At 32.0% G+C, this 10,520-nt stretch overlaps 1 protein-coding gene across 3 annotated transcripts; it reads left to right on the plus strand.

The window, feature by feature from the left end:
• The first annotated feature begins 628 nt into the window (after positions 1–628).
• On the plus strand, positions 629–7,218 carry LOC133789112 (uncharacterized). Of its 3 annotated transcripts, XM_062226828.1 has the most exons (17): positions 629–872; positions 941–1,012; positions 1,288–1,328; positions 1,902–1,995; positions 2,466–2,644; positions 2,782–2,832; positions 3,636–3,692; positions 4,112–4,232; positions 4,570–4,636; positions 4,774–4,815; positions 5,088–5,193; positions 5,307–5,417; positions 5,618–5,689; positions 5,772–5,873; positions 5,960–6,006; positions 6,124–6,151; positions 6,874–7,218. In XM_062226828.1, the coding sequence occupies exons 3-17, from the start codon at positions 1,311–1,313 to the stop codon at positions 6,970–6,972; spliced, it is 1,194 nt and encodes a 397-aa protein (XP_062082812.1). In that variant the 5' UTR covers positions 629–872; positions 941–1,012; positions 1,288–1,310; the 3' UTR covers positions 6,973–7,218. The 3 variants fall into 3 exon arrangements, with proteins under 3 accessions (XP_062082812.1, XP_062082810.1, XP_062082811.1); XM_062226826.1 differs by lacking the exon at positions 941–1,012; XM_062226827.1 differs by lacking the exon at positions 941–1,012 and having other exon boundaries at positions 629–865; positions 1,286–1,328.
• The last annotated feature ends 3,302 nt before the right edge of the window (positions 7,219–10,520 follow it).

Below are 10,520 nucleotides of genomic sequence, written 5' to 3' on the forward strand. Positions count from 1 at the left end.
TAAAGGGAAATCGACCTTAAACTTTGGCTTTAGTGGGTCAGGGACCGTTTATCAAAGGCGGAGGAGGCAGATCTCGGGGAATCGAAACGGAGAAGAGACGCGGTCGCCGTGCGGGGTCTCGGGGAATCAATGAGGGAGGTCTCGGAGGGAGGTCTCGGTGGGAGGTCTCGGGCAGTCGACAACGTCAGTTGTCGTGTGGGGACTCGGAGAATCGACGAGGAGGCTGTCGGTGGGGGGCAGAGTCTCGGGGATTTCACTATGCACTGAGAGAAAGAGAGAGAGGGAAAACAAAAGAGAGAAGTGGGAGGTTCAAAATGAGAGGGGTATTTTGGGTATGCTAAAATGAATTGATATTATTTTGTAATGATAAAAATACCTAGTATTTTTTTGAATTACAACCCCCTATTAAGCATAAAAAATCAAATTTCCCTTTTTAATTTATGACCCTTTATAATGCATCAATACTCAAATTTTCCTTATATTTTTTAAAATTTAAGAGGTATTTTCAAAATTAAAATAAAATTAGTAACGGATAAAAAAAAAAGTAAAAATACCACAAAATGTGAGTAATTATGAAAAAACCCTAAAGCGAAATACCCTAAATTTTTATTTTAAAATGTATTTTAAATTTCTGCCTTTTCCCGTTAAACCCGAAATTTCTCTTCCTCTTTATCATTCGATATATCTAAGCTGGTGCAGAAATTGAAGCCGGCGGCGGAGCTGGCGACGGCGCGGTCTGGGCGAGGCAAGCTGGAGAGGAACGACAGCTAGGCTAGGCAAGGCGAGTTGGAGACTCGCGGTGGCTGGAAACCCTCAGCAACTGGGCGAGGTTCTTCTTCAGCGTGGCGGCTGTGGGCCGACGGCAAGGGGAGGTTGGTGTTCTTGATGAATTCTATTTTTGTTTTCTAGTACAAAATGGTGTTTTTACTTTTTTTAATAGTGTCAGCTTTGGTGCCTGGTGCTCCATTTTCTGAAGTAATCTAAGAACAGAGCTTTGTGTGTGGGAGATAAGGTGTGTGCGTGTAAGCAAATATGTGACTGAATCTTCTTATTGTTCAATGTTAAAACATCCAAACTGAAAGTTGAAACTAAAACGGCTTCGAATGTAATCCAAATTCACGTCTTTATGTTATGTGTACCATTCAATAATGGTTGGAATTTATAAACTTCAGCTTCTAAAGTTAACTGTTTGGGCTCTGAAGTTTGGTTTGGTCTGGCATGGTATTCAAGATGTTATTCAATACTTAATGTTTTTTTAGTCGTAATTGATAGATATCTCACTTACAGGTTTATCGCAGACTCATAAAAATATGGCTCTTCGTTTCGAGGTATCAACTCTCTTATTTCTTATTTAATTTTGAGTGTTTTTTAGGATTACGTTAGCTTTGTTCACATTTTGGCTGAGTGAGGCATTCAAAATGTTTGAAGTAAATAGATAAGTTCATAAGCTTGTAATGTGGATATGCTGACTTGAGATGAAACTAACTACTAAGAATGTTGATTTTATGTTCAATTTTGGATTGAGAGATTGAATTTATTTATAGAAGCAAAAATATGTAAAATAGTTAGAAGTTACTAAATTGGTCAATTTTTGTTCTTGTTTGTTGAGCTTACAAATCAACTAATTTTAATGGTTGATCAACACAAACAATAATAGGAGGAAATGAAAGATGGATGAGAATTATGTTTGGTTCTGTTTCATTGTGTTTTTTACTTTACTGTTCCTAGTATTATTACTACACCATCCACTACCAATATGTTGATATATTTAATTGTGTTTAGGTCTTTACAGTTCATAGTGGCTAAGATTCAACCAGTTGTATGAATAGTTCTTGTACTTGTTCCATTAATTATCAATCCCTAAATCATGAACTTGATTGGTTTGGTGTTTCTTATCTTAGATATTAGGGAGGTTTAATCGTGCTCGTGCCGCAAACCTAACACTCCCTCATCATGTGTGTCAGACACCTCTTTTCATGCCTGTGGGAACACAAGGTTAGACTCAAATTATTATGTACTCAGTTGGCAAATTAGGCTATGTGATAAAGTTGTCTTTTTGAATTGTTTATGTTTACAAGAAAATTAGATTTAAAAATACATAACAAAGTCAATGTTATGTTAGAACTTTTATATATGAGTTGACATAATTAAGTGTAGCTCACGCATTTATCATTAGTGGCATATAAGGATATTTATAAGTATGATATTATGATATGGTGTTTATTGTTTAATTAATACCATAATGAGATAATTAATACAACTAAATATACTTTAGGCATATGGATGAACCCATCTTGATCACTACTCAACTCTTTGGGCTATGATCCACACTTAGACCTAGATGCCCATTTAGAGTTCATTGATGATAGGGTATATACCTGTTCATGTGCTCATATGCTATCCTTACTCATCCACTTTTTTTTTTTTTTGCATTTGACATTTTGACAAATCTGTTTTCCTTACAGGGACTATAAAAGGTTTGGCAACTAATCAGCTTGAGGACATTGGTTGCCAGATAATACTAGGGAATACATATCATTTGGCACTTCGCCCTACTTCTGAGCTCATTGATGAACTGGGAGGTCTCCATAAATTTATGAACTGGCCGAGAGCATTGCTTACTGACTCTGGTGGCTTTCAAATGGTTATCCTCCGATATCTGATGCATTGTTTTGTTATGTTGCAGCTTTAAATTATTGTCTTTTCTAGAATAGTTTTCTTTTTTATCACTCACTCTATGTACTCATTTAATGCTTCAAGATTATATGTTGTTGTTTTCAGGTATCATTATTGCATTTAGCTGACATCACCGAGAAGGGTGTAACATTTCAGGTACACTTTATTTAAGACTAAAAGTTATTGATGTATTTTAATTTTGAAGAGCTTGGCTCCAAAAATTCTTCTATTAAATGAAAAATTTGACCAAAAAATATATAAATTCAAATGTTATAAAATATTATTATTATATTTAAAAAGTAAATATGTTACTTTTTTTTTTAATTATTTAGTCTAACTTATATAAATATATTATATATAAGTGTCATATGTGTACAAATAGTATGATTTTTAAACATAAATGATAATTTTTTGAATAAAAATTAAGATTATGTATTATATATTATTATTATAATGATATTTTATAATATTTAAATTTATATTAATATAAGTACTAAATATATAGACTTGTATTAAATATTGTTATCATAATAATATTTGAATTCATATTAATATAATTAGCAAATGATTATATATTATTATCATAATACTATTTTATAACATCTAAATTTATAATAATATATTTATTAAATTTCTAGTCTTGTATTATATATTATTATAATAATAATATTTTATAAAATTTGAATTTAAATTTATATTAATATAACTCATAAATATCTATTTCTAATTAGTTTTAAAGGTGTTTTCCGTTAAAGTTAACGAAACAAACTGTTAAATCCAAGAATTTCGGTTATCTACACACTTTTTATATAAAAGAGATATAAACACTTGCAAAAAATACCCATTAGATGTTAGCTACCAAAAGCTACCTATCTATTTTGACGTTGTCTCCTGTTTACACACCCACTTCTTTTATGAAAAAGTGAGTTTTCTCGTAGCTAACAATTTTCTTATTGCAGTCCCCAGTTGATGGAAAGCCAATGCTTCTAACACCGGAGGAATCAATTCAAATTCAAGTAAGAAGCCAACTTTTTTTGTGCTTTAATAATCTGGGTCAGTTATTTATTCTATAAATGTACCAAGTTGTTGTATTGAAATTGTTTGACTACAAATGGAAATTTGTATATAAAAGAGGAAAGGTTGAGTTAATTTTGCAATATGTCCTGTAGAGTTATTTGGCAAACACAAGTTGTAATCATAACAACTGTTAGCTTAGAGGGTGTTCTTTCATTAGAGCTTTCTTAGCATCTTGTCCTTTTCAAAAGTTTCCATTAATGTTTTCTAGAACAGAAAAATATGGAAAATCCAGCATGAGAAAAATGGAACTTACTGATATATGCATAATGGGCTCTAGTCTCTAATGTAGTTGAATCTTGTTCATAACTAACACCTTTTAAAAATATCTCTTGTGCGTTTACCCCAATGATTTTGGCAGAACAGAATTGGAGCAGATATCATAATGGCTCTTGATGATGTGGTCAAAACTACAATTACTGGTCCAAGAATTGAGGAGGCAATGTATCGCACTCTTCGATGGATAGACAGATGTATAGCCGGCAAGTGTCTCTCCGCACCTTGTTCTTCTGATTCCTGAATATTCTGCATTGTTTCACTGTTGTGTGCTGTGCTGTGTTGAGTTGGTATAGATTTCTTTTGGAAGTATATTGTAATGATTGTGCTAGGATATTCTCATGGTAAATCAGTGCCTTGTGTTGTGTTTTAGTTACATGTCAGGTGTAATAAAAAATAACAATTTAATATGAAAAAAACTGTCTTAACTTACAACTTTAAGCTTTGATATGTATTTCTGTAAGTAATTCTTTATTGTCTTATGCTTATTGCTATAAGTTACCTACCAAGTTTCATTTTTTTGGTATTGCTTGTTGTAATCAGCTCACAAGAGACCGAAGGAGCAGAACTTATTTGGAATTGTGCAAGGAGGCTTGGATCCTGTTCTTAGGTGACAATTAATAAATATTCTAACCAGCATTGATGATTTGTTGATTGTTATCTACAATTTTCTTCTGGAAGTTTCTATTTCGCAAACTACTGTCTACTGTAATGACTCATTTAAGATGATATACTTATTTGAATCAGGGATATATGTGTAAGAGGCTTGGTGGATCGAAATTTACCTGGGTATGTTCATGTTACATTTAGAAGTGAACAGATTAAGGTTTCAGAATTTCAATTTATTGGCTACTACTTTAATCTTATATCTTATGATTAGTAGGTTGAAATATGTACTTTCACCTAAATTAAATGCTTCCTACAGTATAAGTAACAAAAATGAAAGTTTTCGATGTATGCTCTGATCCCAAAATGATTCATCCATTCCACACCCATATGAGCAACTGAAGTAATTTTTTCTAAGTTTCTTAAGACTGATGTGAAATGTATTTCTGTGACAGCTATGCCATTGGTGGTCTCGCAGGTGGTGAAGATAAAGATTCATTTTGGCGTGTTGTTGCTCAGTGTACTGCTGCATTGCCTGAGGATAAACCAAGATATGTTATGGTGCTGTCTGCTTATCTTTTCCATCATTTAATTTGTTCTATTTCATTGTATGCTTACTCCTTTTTTCCATATCCTCAAGTCATGAAGTTTTCTCACCCTAATTTCAATTTCAGGGTGTTGGTTATCCGCTGGATATTGTAGTTTGCAGTGCCTTAGGTGCTGATATGTATGACTGCGTTTATCCCACTCGTACTGCTCGCTTTGGCACAGCTCTTATACCAGAGGTAGTAGCTTTTTGCTGGCATAAAAGAACTATATTTTCTGTCTTTTTCCATATGATGTATCTTTTCCTTTGAGATGCTCCTTTGATCAGCATATTAAAAAAAAAGAAACAACAACAAAGTAATGGATTGATGAGTAATTTAATCCTGACTAGATTGCTTTCTTGGGGAAACTGATTCGTATTTATGATGACTTCATGCAGGGAGTTCTGAAGCTAAAAAACAAAGCAATGGCTGATGATACTCGGCCCATCGACCCTACATGTGATTGTATGGTATGCATGTGAAAGACAGAATCATATTAGTTACAAGTTAATTTTACAATAATAATATTTTTTTATTGATATTTCACTGTAGGTTTGTAAAAATTATAGCAGAGCATACATTCATTGCCTTGTGACAGTAGATGCAATGGGATCTCAACTAGTGTCATATCATAATCTGTATTACATGATGAAGGTATTGATACAAAATTTCTCTGTTCAAACTCTCGTGTAAATGTTTTCATCTGAATTTGTCATTTTTTTCTTTTGATGCAATTGCAGCTCAGCAGAGACTTACACTCCTCAATTATTCAGGGAAAATTTCCTGAGTATGTTATCCTTTCAAATAATCATACAAGTTTTAGAATTTTGCAAATATGTTGTGTTTCAGTTCAATTCTATTCTACCTTACTATTTGTATACTGACATTTTTATCTTTTTTATAGGTTTGTTTGCAAGTTTCTGCAGACAATGGTAAGTTTTGATTTGAAGCTGACCCCTGATCAACACTTTATTTGTGTTCTGCGCTTTTTTTTTTTTTTTTTTTTTTTGTGTTTATGTGCATGTGGATTTATCTTTGCTGGTGTAAAAGTACATATACGATATAACTTATAAGTGGTTTATGCAGCTTAAGTGACTGGCCTATTATTCTTTAGTAGAAATAATAAAGGGCTACATATCTTACACAAGAAAGTAGAAATCAAATATCTTACACAAGAAAGTAGAAATCAAATATCTTACACAAGTTTTTTTAAAAAAATCTAAAAAGTTTATGTATGCTCATTGAGTGGTGTCATTGAAAGGGCTACATATTGGCTGTTCTGTCTAATAAAATTCCTGTTAGAAATTATTTGTATAGAAAGTACTTGGATGAAAAATGCTGAATCATGTGGCTCTTCCCGGTTGGTCGGAAGCCTGCAAAAGCTGCTGCTTGGCAACCTGCTGAGCAACCAGGGAGAGCCACGTGGCTCATGATGCTACTCGTCCTCGGGAGGATGAAACTCACTTTAGATATCTCTCAAGTGGTTGTGTAGGTAAGGAACCCGGTTGTGGGACTAAGGGCTAACTGTTTCTTAATAATTAATTTTTTTTGTTGTGAATGTATTTAAAGGCTGGTTCCTTTCTCTCATGTGATTTACAGTACAATTTTTTGTTTTCCATTGTCACTGAAACTTTCTTGTTCTTGTGCTTTGTAGTTCCCCAAGGGTGATGTTCCTGAATGGGTCTGCAATGCCATGGAGGTAGCTGGAATTGATATCGCATCATGCTGTGTTCCCATTGTTTCATCGCATTAGAAAGAAAGTAGGAAAGTTACACCAACAAAAGAGAAAAGAAATCACCAAATAGGCTTCTAAACACAGGTTTACAGGGAGGTTTTAGTTGAACAAATATAAACTAAGCAAGCAGCATAAATTTTGTCAGTGTAGTCCTTATGCTCTGCTTGAATATCAACTTAATATATTCCTCTCATTTTGTTTTTTATTCATTTGTTTTGATTGAGACATTATTTATAACCAAAATAAAGCATTTCTTCAACTCAAGTTTGTTATTCTTATGAGATAAGGGATGAAATTTTACCTTTCAGTTTTGTTATCATCATAGTATCTAACTTTTTGATCTTTTTTATCATAAATTTTGTTTTCCAAGCTTTATTGCTCTCTTCTTTTTCCTCAGACTTGATTTGAGTCAAATCATTTGACCCAGAGACAAGCAAACGGTAGATTTATTTATTTATTTTTTAAACTACCCACTCTTATAGTTTATTAATCATAAATAGCTACACATTTTATTTTGATAAATGATACCCACAATTAGTGTGTTAAAATACATTTATTACAATTATACATTTTGTGACACATGGTTTACATCTTTAGTTCGTGATTTACATTTGTGAACGTGTAGTTTACATTTTTGACTTGTGGTTTACATTTTTGAGTTTTATACTTTGGAGGTTGTGGTTTACATTTTGATGCTTGTAGTCATGTGATATACCTTCATGAATGTGTGGTTTACATTTTTGTCGCTTACATTTTGTAAGGGTATAATCGTTAAAAATCTTGGTATAAAAATTGAACATTTCAAAATAAGGGAAAAACTTTCTAAGGTATAAAGTCTAATTTCGTCGTGTGGATTTGGATAGAAAGATATAGATAGGAAATCATATCAACCATCAAGGCAGATACACAATTGGCTAAATGACAATTATTATATATTTGGTGCCAAAATTATTATTGTTCCAGCTTAGCCCTGCAACATTAAGTGCTTGGCCTTTAAAGGAAAAGTAAAAATCAAAGTAAATACTTAACAAATCTTCAAACTAGTTGACTACCTAAGATCATTTGAAAGAGACTAAAATATGGTCTGACAACAAAACTTTTAAACAAATGATAAGGGCAAAAATGAAGAAAATAAACAAATGTGGATGACGATATGAAAATTGAGCTTGAACAAAGTTCTCTTCACGCCCTGCCTTTCGAGTCCCCTCGACCTCAGGTGCCTTTGGCACCACCTCACTATACTCCTTTTGGTTTAGGGCGGAGGAATAGTCTTTCTTGTTTTTCAAGGGTTGAATACGACGAGCCTTACTACTTGGCACCACCTAAATGTATTATACTCTTTTAGTTTAATGAAAAAGAGTATAAAATAAGAAAAAGCAAGTAGATAATATATTTATATAAATAGGAAATTCAACTTACTGGGTTGGTATAATGATTGCGTTTTCTCTGGCTGGCCATGTCGAGAATGGTATCATCCACTCGAGGGTGCTTTCTTGAGGAGTTGGTTGGGCGATTGACATGGTTCACAGAAATGTTAAAGGTATTGGTAGGAGCATGAGATTGAGTAACCGTGGTCGTTGTTGGGTTGGTAATGTTATTATTAGTTCGACCTTGGGAACCATGGCGACCTTTTGTTCGTTTCCCTCTACGGTTGTTGGGGCGTTTTCGACAGTTCCGCGATGATATACTCTCTACACAGAAGGATAATGTTCACAATTTGATCGTGATTTTGTACATGTTAAGTTATTTATTTATTCTAAATAAGTTGGTCAATGGGGCAGTCCAACACAAAATATGCAACAAAATATTACCGAGGGTATGATAATGTCGCAATTACATAAGACCATCTTCATTGCAAGATGTATATTTTGTGCCAAATTTGGCACAAAAAATGAGTAAATACTGTATTTGGCTCAATATTTACAATTGTACTCTAATGCACAAGATGCAAATTAACATAAAAAAGTTCACAATTTATTTAATATTTATTAATAACATAATTTATTTTTTCATTTTTATTATAATAAAAGTAATATGGTTAGTCATTAATTATTAATTATGAATTTGTGACAATATGGTAAATAAAAAATTGACATTTATTGTTGGGCCAAATTTAGCCCATGCTATAGCTTGTGCCAAATTTGGTACAATTTTTAGTATGGACCAAATTTGCAATACTTTTTAGAACACTATTAAAGTGATATTTTTGCTAAAATATGCTAAATATAATAATGCACCATGAGATGCTTTAAGTTAATAATTCATTCTTCGTGCTATGTTTACTTTTACAAAACTCCATATAGGAAACTAAAAATAAAATCTATAACATTTGTTGTGAATAATAATAATTAAAAAAAAAAGATAATTGCCAAATAAGGCCTGACTGAGTTGGCAATTATTATCTCATTCATATTTTGCTGTGTTTAGTGATACTTCTACTTTGTTAGGCAGTTACAACTATATGCTAGCTAAAGAATATATAAATATATATATATATATATTTATATAAATAATAATTATAATTAATGATAGGGGTATGAGAAATTAGTGAATTGTTTTCTTCTTAACACTTGATTCTTGCTCTCTTCTCTTGTTTCTATGTACTTCTGTCTGTCTTCTTTTTTTATTTTTTATTTTATTTTCTTCTTACATATATGAGTCCTCACAATTATGATGATATTTTTCATAGATCTACCTGTGTGTCTCAACAGGTCTGGTTGCCTATTAAATTATTTTCAAAATCTTGTCTGGAATCATATGAATTGTGAACAAAGATAAATATTTATGCTTACAACTTCAAAAATTTAATATTTATTTATATAATAAATTCTTTTAAATAAATAAAAAATAATCTTAGTTTGTGTATCTCTAACATTACTCATCTAAAAAATAAAGTGTAATGAAGAATGATGATAAGCACACAAATATTATGGTTTAATAGTGTAATAAATATTTTTATCTAATGGTTTATTATGTGATCTACGTAAATATAACTTTATTTAATTTAAGATTTTTATATGAATATTGCTATATGACATTTTAAGATGTTTAACACTACATAATACAATTTAAATTTAAAATTACATTTATGAGACCTAATATTAAATTGATGTATGATGCCAAAAGCAATATTCTTTCTTTCCCCTTATACATAGCACAACTCTAATTAAAAAAAAAAGTCATCTTCTCTAATTAAAATCATCTTTTTATTTTTATTTTTAAATTAGCTGCTCATTAGAGAATAATTAATGCTAATTGGAATAATATATTAATGAGCTTTTTAATCATACATACCTGTCTTCTTTAAAGTTTGGGGATTGTTGTTTATACCCTTAAACTCAAAAAAGGGTTGTTGATGATCCTCAGTAGTCTCCTTTGGGGATTGATTCAGGGCATTCCAAATAGATATGCCTCGTTCAAGGGCATTCCACAGAGCTGATGTAATTGGGTTTATCATAATCCAACTCTTCGCTCCTTCTGTAACACTAGCATAGATACCTATCATTACCACTTGCATCCAACTCTGCCACTTCCGCTCTTTGGTATCTGTAGACATTTTTCTCATT

This window comes from Humulus lupulus, chromosome 7, assembly GCF_963169125.1.
Source record: "Humulus lupulus chromosome 7, drHumLupu1.1, whole genome shotgun sequence".
Lineage (NCBI taxonomy): Eukaryota > Viridiplantae > Streptophyta > Magnoliopsida > Rosales > Cannabaceae > Humulus > Humulus lupulus.

Coding starts and splice junctions, on each gene's coding strand:
- LOC133789112 (XM_062226828.1), top strand. Junction 2,833..3,635: donor AGAAGGGTGTAACATTTCAG/GTACACTTTATT, acceptor TTCTTATTGCAG/TCCCCAGTTGATGGAAAGCC. Junction 5,194..5,306: donor ATAAACCAAGATATGTTATG/GTGCTGTCTGCT, acceptor TTTCAATTTCAG/GGTGTTGGTTATCCGCTGGA.